The sequence below is a fragment of the Cannabis sativa genome, chromosome X (assembly GCF_029168945.1).
Source record: "Cannabis sativa cultivar Pink pepper isolate KNU-18-1 chromosome X, ASM2916894v1, whole genome shotgun sequence".
In the NCBI taxonomy this organism is placed as follows: domain Eukaryota; kingdom Viridiplantae; phylum Streptophyta; class Magnoliopsida; order Rosales; family Cannabaceae; genus Cannabis; species Cannabis sativa.
The window spans coordinates 46,957,998-46,977,141 of NC_083610.1; the positions used below are offsets into that span (position 1 = coordinate 46,957,998).

A 19,144-nucleotide genomic window follows, 5' to 3' on the forward strand; every position below is an offset into this window, starting at 1 on the left:
CACAGGGACACGTGGACACGAAGATCTTAACATTCAAATTAATGGCTAAGTCTTTGTAAAGAAAGGCATTATCCAGGATCTGCCTCCCGGAGAAGGCATACGAAGTCCTCTATGCTCTCGAAGGCCTAAGTGGTATCAACACATCTCCGGGAGATGTCAGGCTTCCTCTGAGCAGTCACCTCGCATTTAATGTCGCATGGGAGGAAGCGTGTTGGAACTGCCACACGCAATAAAGTCTGACAACACAACCCCCGATCTGGACCTACAAGGCTATGATCACTTAAGTCTAATGACAGCTACACTGTGAAGGATCACATCAATCAAAAGGCAATAAGGACAATCCACATAAAATCCCTACAGAACCTAGGGATTTGACCATGCATTACCCATGGTATATTCATTGGGAATACCCAACTTTATTGATAGTTACAGAAATACATGTACTATAATTCTGGGAAACACCCCACAAAAACACTATAAATACCCCCTCAAAGCTCATTAATGGGGGTCGAGATTTTTGGGTTGCATAAGTGCAAGAAGAGTAAATACTCACCAAGAACATTCTCTGTATTAAATACACTCATAAATATACAGACTCGTGGACTAAGGCTCATTAACGCCCCAACCACGTAAAAATCCTTCTCTTAATTTCTTACAGCTCTTTAATCTTTTATTATTTTATTGGTTGTCGAAAACCTCGGTCAACAAAGATCATTGATTATTTTAATTGTAATAATAGATAATTCATAGCGTGTCTATATTGGGATAGAGTGTTCTATATAATCAAGAATGTAATTTCGAGTACTGGAGTCATGAAGAATTAATAAATTAGAAAATTTACGGGGATAAATTTTAGATCATGACTTATTGGAAGCTTGATTATATAGGTAAATGGTCCCCACAATGTCCGGACTAATATCATTTTGTAGAACTTAATTAATTGATTTGGTTAATCAATTAAAATTCATAAACTGACTATGTCATGTTTAAGAATTTACACTAAGGTTGTGTTAAATTGAAAATAAAAGAGAGATTAGATTTTATTTGTTAATTATGATATTTTGTGAGTCTAATTAATAAATATATTTAATTTATATTTTATTTGATAAGTATTTATAATTATTAAATTAAAATTAGTGTTTAAATAGTTTAAATTGAATTAATAAATAAATTAGTAAAAAAATATTTATTTTTAATCATCACATGATATAAAATAAATGGCAAAATTTTAATTGGGTCATCACAAGGTCTTGTGATAAGCGACCAATAATTGGTTTTTGGTGTTTTTTATTTATTTAACTAATTAATTTAATAACATAAATCAAGAGAATTAACCTTTGTGTCTTGAGTATTAGCCCACACTTGTACCAATGTGATGATTAGGAAATTGTGGGAGATCGTGGTCTTATCAAATTCAGAGATTGAAGATCTAAGTTCTACACTTATTTAAAATCTTGCTACAAAAAAAATTCAAAGAATAGAGTATTAGAACGAAAGTAGATACATTATTTTGCTAGATTCCAATGTGAGAAACCTAAACTTTATGTTTAAATTCGTTATACACATTGTTTTTTTTCACGTTTAGAATATTAAATTATATTGTATAATCAACATACATGATTAGTAAATAAATACATGATTGCTAAATAAGATTTTGTTAAAATAAATTCCAACAATTATTAGTGGTGGGCAATAGGGGTAGGGCCACCGATAATAATTAATTTTTTCTTTAATTTACCACTACATTAGTGGCGAACCCACTAGTGCGCTATTATTGCCCCTGCATGTATTAGCGAAGAATTTGGCTGTTGATACTTCTGCGACTATTGTTAATTTTTGTTGTAGTGACATATTCTCCTTTTTGTCTTCACTAATTTTTTTTTTGTTCGTGAGTTGAAAAAAACTCAAGAATTTTATTTTGTATATCCTATTAGCTCATAGTGATCGTTATGTGTAGTATTTGATCTAAAAGATTTGGTGTAACTTTTATTATTGTTTTTGGATACAACGTATGAAAAGATTTTGAGAATAGTTGATAGATCATCAAGAGGTACGTAACTTTCCTATTCATCTCTTTTGTTTCTAATAAAATATATACATATGGAGGGGATGATTCTAAAGTGTAGTACAACAATAATCTTTATTAAAATGCTTACACACTTAATTTAGTACCACAAAATATACATTGATAGCAATTCAAGTAACATCTGTGTTTTCGATTTCAATCCCTAGCCATTTGAGGGATATCAAGGGGTCGACCCCAAATAGGGAATTGGAGCAAGGCATTGTCCCAAGAATCACCAATGTCCTCGATAGGTCCAAGAATAAGCAAACCATTAGAAAGAAACCATATGGCATTTTGCCAAGAATCTAGTCTCGCGTATCCAAGGAGAAATTGAAATTCAAGAAGAGGAAAGAATTATTGGACTTACCTTTAATTTTCATGTCCCACCCACGATCGCCCAATTTCCAAAGGCATCCAAGAATCGTCTTGAGGAATCCTCAGAAAAAGTCTTGATTAGTGCAGAGGCTAGGCGAGAGTTCCGAACCATCTTCATTTGAGACACGAAGATCCTAGGTCTTGACAAGGATTTCCTAAGGTGCAAGTACGAGAAAAGGCCCTTCAAAGACAAGAGCATGCATGAGTTCGATCAAACGTGAAAGGTTGGTATACCTAGCAAAGTGTCTCACTAGCTTCTCTCTATAACATTTTATATATTTCGATGACAATACCTAAATTCTCAATCCAAATACTATACCATGCAAATCATCTAATTTTCATAAGATATTATTGCGGTGATAGAGTCTTATCGTCGGAGATCTTTTGACGTCGGAAAAAGTACTATTACCATAAAAAAAAAAAAACCACATTTTTTTTTCTTGTAGTTTATATGGTATGATATATTCTTGGCGTTCATGCATAGGCACTTTATGCAGAATTGTAGTGTTCTTCACGTAATAGAGAAATTGAATGTGTCAAAATTCCAAACTGAGCCAAAAAGAGCATCTGTTACAGGTCACTTTCTAGGTGTTACTGTAAGGAATAATATCATATTTTATGCTTAATTAATGGAAATAGAAAAACAAAATCTTTCACGTCACGGTTGAAACCCTAGCTAGCTAGTCCAAGCAAAACTAATTTAATATATATATGCATATATATTATGTAATGATCATTTTGGTATTGGCCTCCAAAACTATACAGATATGCATTTATATGAATTGGCAAATGGTGTAATACTTCACTATTATTTTGTTTTGTATATCTTTGTCCGTTTTATAACTTATTGCTAGCACTAGTTCATACTTTTATGTATAGATATATATATTAGACTAATAGTTACGTGCAGTGTAATGCACGTATACTTAGGTTTAAAATAATAGTCCAATTTATTTAATTGTCATCAACATTCACTAAATAAGTACAGTACTGCATATTTATAGTTATTGCTAAAAGTAACCTATTTATTTGTAAACTAACTTTCAAAAAAATTATCTAAAAATATAAGCTGTGGTAGCACTATTACAAAAATTCCCTTTAGAGGCGGTTTTTTAGCCCTTTCAGCGTCGGTTTTGGCGAAATTTGCTACTGACGCTGATCAGGACAACACTAAAGGGTTTTAAACAATCGACGACATATGTACTCTATGCGTCAGTTCCTAGCTAGGAACCGACGCCATAGAGTACATATGGCGTCAGTTTCTAGCGAATAACCGACGCCATATATGGCGTAGGAACTGACACCATATATGAGCGTTTTTCAATTTTTTTAATTTATATAATTTATTTAAATTATATATTTATTAATTTATATATTATTTTATTTAATTTAAATGACATATTTATTTTTTAAAAGCTAAATTAAATATTATTTAAATTAATTTTAAAATTGGCTAAAATACATAATTTCATTTCATAAAAGTAATTAAATATTACACAAACATTGTAAAATTAGTCCAAGTATTAATAAGTTAATAAATCTAACTACAAGTTAATCTAAAAAAATAACATAGGGAAGAAAAATTCTTGAGCCTTTCAGCCTCAATCGTCATCATAAATCACCGCCATCAACCGTTCTATCCACTGTCGCTGTAATGGTAACAATTCAATTTTTGGATCGTATTGCTGCTTACTCCCAAACTGTTAAAAAAATTAAAAATTTATATTAGTTTATACAATATGTATATTATATATTTGTTATTATAATAAATACTATAATCAATAATTAAAATTTACAGCTTTTTGATCTTGTATGTAACAGTTGGGGTTTGCACGTGCGACGATGTCAGTCATGTATTTCAAAACATAAAAACCACATTCTTGGCTTTTAGGTTGTCTTGGACAATTTGCTAGTGAAATTCCTTACCACGGGCCAAGATACTCATGTGTGTCCCCTATACATTTGAATGCACTGTTTGAAAAATTATATTAGCATTTTAATTCATTAGTTAATTTAAATTTGTTACATAAGAAGTCATTAAATTATTACCTTCCGATCATTTGAGTAATTTCTTCAGGAATTGGGAGGCCACGTACAGGGTCTAAATGGATAATTTTTTTTGGCGTAACGACCTCTAGCATCCAATGCGCACTAGAAAATTATATTGGAATATAAGTAAGATAGTATAAAAATAATTTGAAGTCATAATATAGAAATGAACAATTAGCACTAAAGAATTAAATAGAGTTTACCCGATATTCCAAGGAATAAAGAACATTTGGTGGTTGTTATTCATCAATGATAACCAAGCAGCCAATCATCTTGCCGCATTGTCAAAAGACTGACTCTTCTCTTCATCGGTTATCCCATTCACTGCGAGAAGCTCTGGGTCGTAAAACTTGAAAATTTTTCTCATACCGTTAATGCTCTCCCAGATGTGCATACTAAAAAAATTGTTAAGTATTAGTGTCTTATAATAATTTGACTAGAATTCGATATATAAGGTTAATTAGATTAAAGAAGAGTATACATCATTCCAAACAGCATTCCCTGGTTGGCGATGAAGCCACACAATGCAACCTGCTGCAAATCCTCTCCAGATAACGTGATCTAGGTACGCAATGCTATGAATCTTCAGGGTACAGGAATTGTGATTATATCACGTTTATCTTTGAGGTTCAGGAATTCAACAACCATCCATTTTAGCGATTTAGGGATCTTGTCCATCTTCTTTTTCGTAAATAATTTATCTTCCCGTGCACCACCGCCTTGTGGAGAAAGCATCGGAGCTTTCCCCATCGACGTCTTGAAGGCGGTTGAGCGAGTGGACCCTAAACAAAACAAAACATAATATATCAAATTTGATCCAAATTCTACCGAAATTTTGGCAGCATAACGGCTGTAATTGAATACCCCCAAAAATTTTAAACGACAAATAACACAGAAATAACAGTAGTTTGTTCATCCATCCCACCGCAGCACATATATTCGCAGAACCTACTTCACTATGGTTGAATATTGAAGATATTCAAACTCCACTAATCATTAGTAATTAATTTATAAGAGAAATTACCTCGGATGTTACAATTAAGTGTTTAGGCCAAGGAAGGAACATGTTTGCTACGTCCCTAACATATCTGCACCCTTCAATTGAGATTGGGATTTCAGCATCCTCTTACAGCATTTTTGAAATCAGAATTCGGGCATGTGAATCATCGTAGTCTGTGCAGTGAACAGTGATTTTACAAACATGCTCGTACAAATACGCTCGGGCCACAATGTTGTCGAAGTTGTCAGAGCAGAGATATACTTGCTGATCAAGGGCCGCATGGTCATTGAAATTGTACAGGAGAGCTGGCTCGTTGAGGGAAACAAACTCCTCAGCATAAGTTTGTGGTTGACCCTCATCCTTACGAGCGTATGGTTGTAGAACATACGCCTCACCAGCCACCTCTCCTTCTTCCTCTTGTTTGACAGTGTTTCTCTTCTGTTTAAGGGATTGGACTTCGGCTTTTAATTTTTCAATCTCCTTCTGTTGCCGAGCCATAACATCAGACACTTCCCTTTTCTTCCTGCCGAATAGTTTAGATGCCCTGGTCAGGAACCTGCAAATCATAAAATGCAAATTAGCTACGATTTTATTTGTGTAACTAAATAAATAACATTTCAAGTACTAGTATACCCATTAGCCCTGACACGTCCAGGGTGCTCTGGTGTCCCGAGCGCCTGCGTCAGGATATCGTTTTGCCCCTGGACCTGAATTTGTCCCTGAGTAAGCTTCTCCTCTAATTGAGCCTAATGCACGCATATATTCAAGCAATTAGTATGTGAATTATATATACTAACTCATTAGTAGAACTCAATTAAGGATTAATATATACTTACTATCTTCTCTGCAATTTCCTTGTCATAATCAGTGACAAGTTTTCGACTCTTGGTGCGAGATTTGATCCAAACACGGTGGCGGGGGGATCTTGAACGTCGAGATCCTTTTTCTACATTATTTTATAACAATTAAATGAGTACAAATTAAATTTTATAGCACATTATTAGAATTTAAGCATTACTTACCACAGCTTCCTGTACGTTCACCATTCCACTCCGACCACTTCGATGTCTGGATTCGATTTTCGAGGAACGTTCACGTTGCACCTTACTCAATTCTTACAATGCCAAAAAAAATACATTAGATACATGTACATGTATTTAAGAGTTTATCTTAGTACAAATATAATTAGCGTACCTGAAATTCGGGAGTTAGTCGACTTGCAACAAAAGTGCACCAATAAGCATGGTCGATTTCGGGATGCTTTTCAGGGACTTGTGCCAGTCGTCCCACATCCTTCTCTCCACAGCGGGCATTATGATGTCTTTTGTCATCCTATTCTTGAAGTCTTTTATTAACTTCCCAACAAGGATGAGACAATCATGTTTGAAGGAATCCGGCACAATGAAACCCGTCTAGTTTGAAGGAAAACAAACACAGTTAGAGTGAACATTTGAATTAATAAAAAACAAATCAAAATTCTAACAAATAACTGCTTACTTGTATATCTTTCCAAACTTTATATTTCAGAGTTGGGTTGACTTCTTTCTAATTTTTATACGACAACCCTATCGTCTGACGACATCTGACTCCTAAAGTTGATACGAGCTTGACATAGCTTTTGCCGCAGTATTGTCCTTTATCATTAACCTCGAGGGCCAATCTTTTGCCTTGATCCATGAGCTTGGATATTTCATTCATTTGCGTAGGCCCTCGTGTAGGTATTACTGTTGCACACTCTACCTCTGGGTCTGAATCAGATCCTGAACCCGAGTTGGCCATATCTACACCATTAACAAACAAAATTTAAAGTTAGCTATATATATAACAAGTAATCTATACGAAATATTAAATGCATAAATAAATTGTTAAATATTCAGCATAAACAAACACAATATAAAGTAAGCTATATATCAAGTTACCAATTAGACACGTTTTCTTTTCTTTTTTTTTTTTATTTATGTTTGCCTGAATCACAATTGACCCATATTCCTTCATTGATATCATTTCTAATGTATTCAGCGTCGTCTTCCTCAAGGTTACGATCAATTCCCATAACTTGCTCATGAATTGGTTGTCCAACAATGAAGTCATCATAACATAAGTCATCATTCTCCTCATCCTCTTCAGTCTCTAAGAACCTCCTCTCTGGTGTCGATAAAACAATAGACCATTTATCATTAGCCGGATCAGAAATGTAAAAAACTTGAACTGCTTGGCTAGCCATGATGAATGGATCATTCTTGCTTCCTCTCTTACTTAAATCAACCAAAGTAAAATCAAGCTCGTCAGTTTTTACTCCAACATTGTTGTCAACCCAAGAACATTTAAAAAGTGGAATTCGGAACGCAAAATAATTGAGCTCCCATATTTCTTCAATGACCCCATAATACGTCATAGTACCTAAAACAGGGTTTCTATCTTTTACACTTGCAAAGTGCATAGTTTCTGCGACAATACGTATGCCACTATTTTGAACCTCTCAGGCATCATCTCTTGACTTTGTATGGAAACGTTTACCCTTTACAATGTACGCTTCATGCTTTGCTACCGCAAAAGTTGGTCCAAGGGCAATACGACTCAACACATCAGATACTCCATGATTCGGTTCGTTCAACTTTGCTATAATGGTATTCCTTAACCACCCAATGAAAGTTTGACGATGTTGGTCTGCAACCCATTTTTGTTTATTTTTATGATTTTTTGGAACCATTGATTGTAACAGCTCCATATGGTCACTGTAAAACAAGTAAGGTAATTCAAGTTATTGTTCATCGTGACTTAAGTAATGTTAATCAAAGAAAAGCTACTTACGTTATATATGGTTGAACCTCTGCATTATTGTTCATCACGACTAATTGAGCTTGATCTAGTTCAAGCTTGGACACTGTCACCATTGTCCCTTTCCCCCTTAATCCTCTATCAACCTCATATGGTTTAGTTCTTGGTTTGCTAATTCCTATTGCCTCAACTATGTACTCTGAACAAAATTCCACAACCTCTTCAGATATGTAGCACTCAACCATACATGCTTCTGGCCGAGAGTGGTTACGCACATAACTTTTAAGTACCTTCATATTTCTTTCAAATGGATACATCCATCTCGCCCATACCGGGCCACACATCCTTGCTTCTCTCACTAGATGAACCATTAAATGTATCATGATGTCAAAAAAAGATGGCGGAAAAAACTTTTCCAGGTGGCACAATGTTTTGACTACATGTTCATGTAATGCATCTAACTTATCCAATTCTAATTCCTTCCCGCACAACTTATTAAAGAAAATGCAAACATGTGTCAAACACTCTTGAACATTTTTTGGCAAGACTGATCTAATGGAAATTGGAAGCAAATGTTGCATTAACGCATGACAATCATGTGATTTCAGACCCATTAGTTTCAATCCAATCTCATTTACCAAGTTTTTGATGTAAGACGAGTAACCATCGGGTACTTTCATATTTGCAAGTGATTTGCAAACTATTTGTTTTTCTTTTTTGGACAAAGTGAAACAAGCAGGAGGCAAATATAATCGTTCATCTTTCTTTTCAGGTGCCAGAGATTGTCGTATACCCATTTCAACGAGATCTAAACGACTATTTAGACCGTTCTTACCGGGAATATCAAGTAAGGTACCAATAATACTCTCACACACATTTTTTTCAATATGCATGACATCTAAACAATGTCGAACAAGTCAACTTTTCCAATATGGAAGACGAAAGAAGATTGACTTTCTTTGAAAACAACTATTTGTTTTTTTATTTTTCTGCGTCTTTCCATACTTAAAATCTACAAGTTCAACTTGTTGGAGACTTTGTTCCCTTGACAGTGGCAAAGGAGCCATATCTCCCTCTTCAGTACCATCCAATGCTTTCTTCTTCCGTCTATCAGGATGATTTGCAGGCAAGTACCGTCTGTGACCCATATAACACATCTTGTGTCCATTTGCCAAGCGACGAGCCGATGTGTTAGTGCAACAAATCGGACAACCTTCGTAACCTTTTGTGCTTAAGCCTGCTAAATTACTATAAGCAGGGAAATCAATGTCAGTCCACAATAACACAGCTTTCAGATTAAAGAATTCTTTTTTAAAACCATCATAGGCCTGAATACCATTCTCATACAGTTCCAAATATACATCGATATTATGTCCAGATTGTTGCGGGCCTGATATCATTAAAGAAAGCGTGTTAAATTTCCTCTTCATCACTAACCAGGGAGGAAGATTGTACATAACTAGGAAGACAGTGTTGGAAATATTTTACCAGGATCTAGATTTACTACCAAGTATGTTTTATTAACATCCTAATATGAATTCTAAAACAATGAAAATAAACACATAAGAGTTTAAGAAAACCTTACATTGGGTGCAGCGAAATATTATGACTCCTTCCATTCAGATCTCTAGCCCTTGATTCCTTTCTGTAGCAGAGCATTATCAAGATCTGAATCTGGATCTCCTTCTCTCCTTCTTTGATGCTGATTTTTCTTAGTCTTACATACTATGATTGAGGTACCACTTGATGTGTGTGGGCACTACTCTATCACTCAAGGGAATTTCAAAAACAGAGAAGAAAGAGAGAGAGGGAGTGGCGGCTTCAGAGTGTTTGAGTGAAAGAAAATAATACAGTAATGTGTGTGAAACCTGAAACCTTTACCTTCTATTTATAGAATACCACATAGGGTTAAGGTTGAATTACTTGGCATTTAAAAATGAAAAATAAAATGAGAAAAGGGAAGCAAAGAGGTCGGCCGTAGCAATATGGAAACAAGCCTCTCACTTTTACAACTTTCCTATTTTATCATTCCTAGTTTCCCATTCTCTAAAATTGCCAATTTTCTCATTCAACCACATAAATGTCAAATCTAATTATTTAATAACTATAATTAATTATTAAATAATATATTGTCATTTATTTTATTTATTAATAAAAACTAATCTAAGTTTCCCAATTAATAAATATACCTTTTAAACTCTCTATTTACTGTTTTACCCTTAATAAGTGATAAATTCACAAATAGACATAGTCTAATCTTGAGAATTATAATTGATTAATTAAAATCAATTAACTGAGTCTTACAAGCAGTATGGTCTCAACTAGTATGGGGACCATGGGTCTATATAACCGAGCTTCCAATAAGTCGAATCGAATTTACCAAGTAAATTCCCTAACTTATTAATTCCTTATTGAATCCACTCTTAGAACTTGGAATTGTACTCTCAGTCATATAGAACGCTCTATATGCTCCACGATATAGATACGTCATTAGTTATCCATTGTTATAATCCTAATTTGATCAATGACCCTCTATATAGATGATTTACACTGTAAAGGGATTAAATTACCGTAACACCCTACAATTTATTTTATCCTTAAAACACTTAACCTTGTATAAATGATATTTCAGTTAAGTGAAATGAGTACTCCACCATTTATTTTTGTTTGGTTAAGCTCGAAGGAAATCATCCTTAACTTTCTATTCGCCAGATAGAAGCTATAGATTCCATATTTATGTTAGCGCTCCCACTCAGTTGCACTACCGTGTTCCCAAAATGTACGTATCACCCTGACCCAAAAGTAGGCTTAACTAACAAATCAAAGAACACGAATAACACTCTTGAGATTGAACCTAATCATATTAGGATTAAGATCATTTGATCTAGGATCAATAGGTGATATTGAATTGAATAGATATTACGGTAAATTCTAATTATCTAATCAAAGTTCAATATCGGTCCCTTCCGATGTATACTCCATACATCCGATACCGGTAAACTTTGCCAATGTCCTGGAAAGGACATAACACTTTTCCAAGGTGTAAGAATACCTTTCGCTGATTATACCATGTCAGTCTAAATCCAGTGTTCTAACAAATCAGGGAATAAACTTTCAAACATATTATTAAGATTATATTCCACTGTGCTGACAACACTATAATCATTAACAAATTCATATGTTCTAGACTTAAATAGAATTCATACATTATATATATAATCATGAAATAAATCATGTGAACCATGCAACATAAAATGTTATTTCTGATCTTTATTAATAAGGTGCCGTTTGGTAACACTTTTGTTTTTTAATTTTTTAATCACAAAATGAAAGTAAAATTTTTGTTTTTAAAAAATTTGTTTTTGAAAAACAAAAATGCGTTCTGTAACCACTTTTGTTTTTCAATTTTAAAAACAGAAAACAAAAGTGTGTTCTATAAAGTTTATTTTTATTTTTATTTTTTGATTTTATTTAAGTCGGGTCTAGGTCCGGGGTCGGATTCGGGTTCAAGTCAAAAGTCGGGTTTAGCGCCAGGGCCGTAGGGAGGGGATTTGGGTTTGGGTCTGGTCCTAATCTAAAAGATTGATTAAGAAAAAAAACTGTTTAAAAAAATATTGAAAGTGATTCTTTTTGTTTTTAAAATTTTGATTTCTAATTATAAAATTGAAAAGTAAAAACAGTTTTATAGAACATGTTTTTGAAAAATATTTTCACTTTTCTACTTTTAAAAACAGAAAACTGATTAAAAAAGTGTTACCAAACGCCACCTAAGTAAATCTGATTATATTGAAATGGGTTTTATTTAGGGCCCAAAACCCAACAGACAGGCCATGAACTATGACGACTACTTAAAGATCTATGTGGATTTACTCCATCCGCAGACAGACCGAGACGAATGTGTCTTGGTTCAAATTTGAATTCAGGATTTATGTAGTTTACTTTTTTCCAAGCTTGGGAATCTGCAGGATGTCTGAGTTTTCCATCTTTCACTCTCTTGGTCTCATGCCAAAGCACTACGATATAATCGTTTCAGTCGCGGAATCAAAGGCATGTACCACATCACTTTTTGGGGGATAAGTTTCATATTCTCCCCACTCTTGTTTACTTTATGGCGGGATAAACCGCAAGTCGGGCAATAATTCATGTCTGCATATTCCTTACGATATAAAATGCAATCGTTCGGACATGCATAAATTTTTTCATACTTCAATCCTATAGAATTTAACGTTTTTTCACTTCATAAGTAGATTCTGGGAAGCAGTTGGCAAATGGCAAGATATCTTTAAAAGCAGCTAAAAATTGAGTAAAACATTTATTGCTCACTCTATTTTCTGCTTTTATGTTGTAAAACTTTACCGTTGTTGGTAATCTTAGTTTTTTACAACCATCGAATAGGGATTTATCAGCATCACTTAGAAAATTATCAAATTTCTCAGGATCATTAAGAAATTCCTCCTGTGCTTCGTTAAGCAAGTCCAGTGGATGATCATCGAAATCATTACCCTCGATATCATCTACCCCCCGCTTTCCTAATGGATATAGATCATCAGGTAAACGTTCGTCATGTCTATACCAAGTAGTATAACTTCTATTGAAACCTCGTAAATACACATGGTCCTTAATCATTGTAATATTCCCTTTAGATACATTACAACAATCTACACACGGACAAAGAATACGATCGTAATTTTTAGAATTCTTTAAGGAAAACTCTAAAATGCATCGAACCCTACTTGAAATCGCAGTGTGTCTCTCTCCTCACGCATCCATGATTTATCCATAACAAAAATTCTATCCAAAAAAATTCAGTATTTAGTAAGTAATTATAGCTAGTTACTAATTACACAATGTAACTAACTAGGTTTCTCACAATTAATTCATATTAATTTATAAATTACTAAAATTCTTGTTTTAGTTTAGTTCATGTTATTAAGTTGTTTAGTTGATTGGAATGTTGGTAAAATTGAAAAGTTTATATAAATGTGTATATAATTATTTGTGTTATGTCACCTAACTTCTTATAACTATGTTGTAATTAACTAGTTATTTGTGTTATGTAAATATTAATATTTTTTTTAGTAAGATTTATCCTAATTCTACCGAAATTTCGACAGCATAACGACTGTAATTGGACGTTCCCAAAAATTTTAAAAGTGCCTAAAATAACAAACAAAACAGATATAACAATACAGAACAAACAAAATAACATAAACAATACAAAATTTATCCACCCATCCGACTGCAGGACATGTATTCGCAGAACCTACTTCACTACGGATGAATATTTAAGATGCTCAAACTCAACTAACATGCATTGATAATTAATTATATAATAAGAAAAAAGTTAGTTAAAGTATATACCTATATATGCAAGTTCAAATACGATCAACACAAAATTATGCCGAACCTACAATATAAAGAAATACAACGAAATTGTAAAATTAATTATTTCATTACTTATAACTAGTTATAAAAAATAGTAACAAGTTACTTAGTTACTAAATTATACATACATATATATAATCAATTATATCCCACACTAATTCAATTTTAAAATTTTTATTTCTAAACTAATTAAATCCCTCCAATGTCATTCTCATTCACAATAAATATATATATATTACATAGAAAATATACAATACAATTACAAATTTTATTTACATAAAAAATATACACACAATATATACACACATTATATACACACATATTCAATAAAATATAAAAATACATATATATACTATATATTGAGGTTTAAATTTTTACCTTATAACTGCAATCCGACGAGCTATTCCGCAAAAAATCCAGACACTATGCACATACAACACAACAATATTACTAAAATGCAAAAACCCAAAAAATAATTTACAAAAACCCAAAATAAAACAACGTATATTATAAAAATGAATAGAAACTATATTTATACCTTAAAGGAGGTTGAGATTCAATGTTTTCTCAACAAATAATGGTGGCTGGAGTTATAATTACTATTTTTGTATGGGTTCGGATGACACTTAAATAGGGAAAAAAAAATTAAAATTTTTTGGGTGTATGAGATTAAGTATCGAAAATAGAAGATTTTAAAATAAAAATGAGCTCAAATGGTTGACAAATGGGGGAGAAATGGGCTGGCGGAGGTGATGGTTGGCGAGGGTTTTCTCTTCTCTGGTGGTGGTTGTGCTATCTGGTTTGGTTCGCGTAAGGAGAATGAAGAAGACGACATAGGGTTTGATTATATAACCCTATGTCGTCGGTTCTTATAGAATAACCGACGACATAGGGTACATGTGTCAAATTTTACGTGTACCCTATGCCGTCGGTTATTCTATACGAACTGACGGCATAGGGTTACATAAACAAATCCTCCGTCGTTTCATTCCACACAGACTCTAAATGGTATAATTCAATTTTATACCTACGGTTTTTATAAAAAAGCCGCATCTAAAGGTAAATCTTCAATAGGCGGGTATTTTTAGACCCTTTAGCTTCCCTTTTTATAAAATGGGTTAAAAAAAGGAGGCTAAAAACCCATTTTGTAGTAGTGTAGATTTAAGTGACAATAATTTACCCTAAATTGTTCATATATAAAATTTATAATGGAAACGTATTCAGTTACAAATTGAGAAAAGATACAACAATATACATCACTAAATTTAATATGCAATTTATAAGAAAGAAAATTTAACACCAAAGATGGACTCTCAATAAGCTACAGTTGCACCGGTTGTAGTGACATGAGGCATCACTATTGTCCTCCCAACCCCTCAAAAGTCGAGGCACCAGCACCATAGATGACATAATTAACTCTTGGCTTCATAAAATTATTATAAATATACTATATAAGTGAATGTAATGATCTGAATCAATTACAATATTTTTCGGTTTACATAAAAGTTATTAGGTCTTTTAGCTTGTAAAATAAAAGAACAGTATTACATAGGCACATCAATTCTTGATGACAATACATTGTGTTTTAAAGGGTAAAAAATCATAATTATGGGCGAATAATGAATTGTCAACTATTCTTTCTTTTTTAACATTTGGAAACTCCAAGCTAATAGCCACCTAATTGTCTTCTCTAATGGGTACTAGCAAGTAATGCCCTCAGCAAGCTGACAAACAGCCAACCCCTTTTCTTTGTTTTAGGCTCTTCATCAAGCAAAAAGAAATCACCAAGATCAATAAACAATAATAAAATGTGAGAAAGCCCAAATGGATTCCATATATATAAATCATATATATGCAATATGAAAAGCTAAATCATACGGACCAAGAAAATGTACGAGTTAGCTTAAACTAAGCATACATACATAAACAGAGAGAAAGGAGGTACGAGCAGAGATGTCACCATTAGGTTTGATAAAACAGGTCAGACATGATAATACGACTCGAAACCTGCACAAGAGTTAGCAAGTTTGGATTTTCTTTAAATGGGTTCGGGTCGTGTTCGGGTTGACTCGTCTAACCCGTTTAATAAATGTCATGTTCGGGTTGACACGGCTAACACGAAATTGACTCTTTAATGATCTATTTAAAATTATTTTAGTACTTTAACATATTATAAATGGGTTATAAACGTGTTGAATACTTCATGAACGTGTTATTGGTTGATATATTTAAACAAAATATGCTTATTAACGGGTTACACAGGTCGCTTCGTGTCAACCCGTTTATAAACTGGTCATGTTTGTGTTTTATTTTTTGACACGATTATTAAATGGGTCGTGTTCGGGTCGGGTATGTACCTGTTATACATAGGTCTTGACACGACAGGAACACAATCCGTGATCACAAATTGCCACCCCTAGTCACCATGATTGATAGTGAAGATGATGAGAGCATAGTGTATTCAGGGGTGTGCATAAATCGATCCAATCTGATAAGAACCGATAGATCCAATTATAACTAACCGCCAAACATTGGATATTCAATTGTGATCGGATCGAATTGGATATTATTCTTAAATATTCAATTGGATCAGATCGGATGGTGGATGGGGTGTCTAGCTAAAAATCTAATACATCTAACATCCAATTGAACTAATTAGTATTTTCATTTAGTTTAGATGATCAATTAATTTTTATATTGTTATATGTAAAATTTATATGTATATATGAAAATTTACATTAAAACTTTACTCTTTTTTTTTTGGATTGGATGGATCCAGTCTAATCCAATACATGTTGGACCTAAAATATTAGATGGATTCAATCTGATCCAAAAAAAATAATCGTAGGGCCATTGAATTCCATAGTGGCTGCAATTGCTCTCCTATATTGCTACAATCACTTTCTCGTTCACTTCTTTCTCTCCTCCTCCATTGGAATGCCATCAATGATGGGCAGTTTGTTTAAGGGTTGACTAAGTTTAATTTATATCTTTTGAAAGTTAATAGTGTGAGTTAACGTCAGTTTAGGGGTATCCATAAATCGATCCAATCCAATGATAATTGATCGATCCAATTACAACCGACTGCCAAACATTGGATATCCAATTGTGATTGGATCGAATTGGATGTTATTTTTGAATATCCAATTGGATCGAATCGGATGTTGGATAGAGTGTCTAAAAATCTAATACATCCAACATCCAATTAAACTAATTAGTATTTTCTTTTAGTTTGAATAAGTAATTAGATTTTATAATGTTATACGTAAACTATATATGTATACATAAAAATTAGCATTAAAATTTTACTCTTTTTTTCTTGAATTGGATGGATCCAGTCTAATCCAATACATATTGGATCTAAAATATTGGATGGATCCGATCCAATCCAAAAAATACTAGTCTAAAATATTAAATAAATCTAAATTAAACCAATAAATATATATGAAATACATCCAACGGATAGAACCGATCCAATCCAACATCCAATAGATGTTGGATCGATTGGATGATTGAAATCAATTGGATCGGATCGGATGGTAAAATCTAACATCCAATATATGATTAGATCGGATCTAGATAGGCCTAAAAATAATGGATGTGATCTAATGAACACCCCTACATCAGTTGGATTTAACAGCCGGAATAGAAAAGTAAAATACCATTAAATTAAAAAATTTCGTTAGATAATTACTTTTAATATATAACACCTCTTAATAAATTTTAAAAATATTACACTGTTAAATTTTAATTTGATGACGAATAATAAAAGATAAATTTAAGTTTGTATATATATGCATTATAGATAACTTAATTAAAAAAAATATTTCTTCTTATATTATTTTTAAAATACATTTATATAAAAAATATTTAAGTAAAATTTAATATTTTTTTCTAAATAATTTTTTTTTTCTTTTTCTTTTCTATCAATGGAACAATCCTAATACATTAAAAGTGTACTCATATAAGAATAATCTACAATAGTTTTGAAGAAAAAGAAAAAGAAAATAAATTTAGAGGTGGCAGAATGAGCTCACTTTATTTTTTTTTTCTTTTGAGGGATGAATGTGTTTACTTGAAGAGCAATTAAAGGATATATGAATTTGCTGAAGTTTATTTGATTTGAATATATATTTTAAGAAGTTTTTGTAGTGTACTCTTTTTTGCAAGGCTCCCTATTTGTTTAGGCTTTTAGAATATTTTTTTAATTTAATTATTTTTTTTCATGAATGTTTATACAAATTATAATTATTTAGGACTACCTATAAATTTTTAAAAAATTATGCATAATGTACAATATTGAAAATAAGGTTCAAATAGATACTTACCACGAGTTTAAGAAAAACATGAGTCACACGTATAACAAAATATTTAAATCTTACTTTCGGCATTATAAACTACTCAAAAAATTTTAAAAATTTTAGTCCTAAATAATTATAATACACACGATCATGAAAAAAAAATAGATTAAAAAGCTCTCTTGAATGCCGAAATAGTCAAGAGTCTACCAAAACACTACTTTAAAAGGGTTTACTATAGACATATCTCTATATTTATATTTTATATTTTATTTATATATATATATATTCGGGGAAGGATTTCGAGTCTTTTCGACCTACATCGTTGATTGGAAGGTGAAGGCTAATCTTGGCTCCAATGACCGTACACTTGATTTAGGGTTCGAAACCATCGAGCCCAAAGGTTGGGACCAAAAGTTCTGTGAGGTTAGGGATGAGAGATTGAAGATTGTTATTCGGAGATGGTTCAGATCTACAACATCGGACGGTTGTAAATTGGTTTGAAAAACATGAAAATTGTAATTATAATGTCATTTTCTTTTTTTATAAAGTTTTGTTTATAGAATATATTTTTTTATTTCTTTAAATTAAACTAGGTAGGAAGGAGTAGAAATTGTTAGGTTATTTTTAATAATTTAATATGTGGGTTTATAAATTAAGATAATTTATTTGAGTTAATATTCTAAATTGGACTAAATAAATGATCTAATTAAATGAGCTTAATAAATATTTTATTCGGTATAGGCTTTGTAATGTGTAATACATAATAGTAAACCTAATTAGAGTTTATGAGGTTCTAATTAGTTTGTTATTTAAAAAACATAAAAGGCTAATCTTAACCACTCTTCTCTTCTATTCTCATCAATTAAGTGAGAACATATAGAGAGAATATTAGTCTGTGGAAGACCATATACTCACAATCTTATCTCGTATCTAATATTATGAAATCAAGTATGTCTTCCATCTTATTTATGTTGGAATATATTTTACCAGGATCTAGATTTACTAACAAGTATGTTTTTAACATCCTAAACATGAACTTCTAAAACGATATAAAATAAACACATAAAAGGTATGAGAAACCTTACAGTGGTTGTAGTAGAATTAAATGGCTCTTTCCGCTCAGATCTCTAACCCTTGTATCCTTTCTGTAGCAGAGTATCACCAAGATCTGAGCTTGATTCTCCTTCTCTT

General features: G+C 32.5%; 1 protein-coding gene across 1 annotated transcript; it reads right to left on the reverse strand.

The window, feature by feature from the left end:
- Nucleotides 1-7,968: 7,968 nt before the first annotated feature.
- LOC133032241 (uncharacterized) lies at nt 7,969-9,667 on the reverse strand. Its single transcript, XM_061106120.1, has 3 exons — nt 9,304-9,667; nt 8,301-9,165; nt 7,969-8,122 (listed from the first exon to the last, which is right to left on the reverse strand). Exons 1-3 carry the CDS (start codon nt 9,665-9,667, stop codon nt 7,969-7,971), a joined length of 1,383 nt encoding a protein of 460 aa, XP_060962103.1.
- Nucleotides 9,668-19,144: the final 9,477 nt, after the last annotated feature.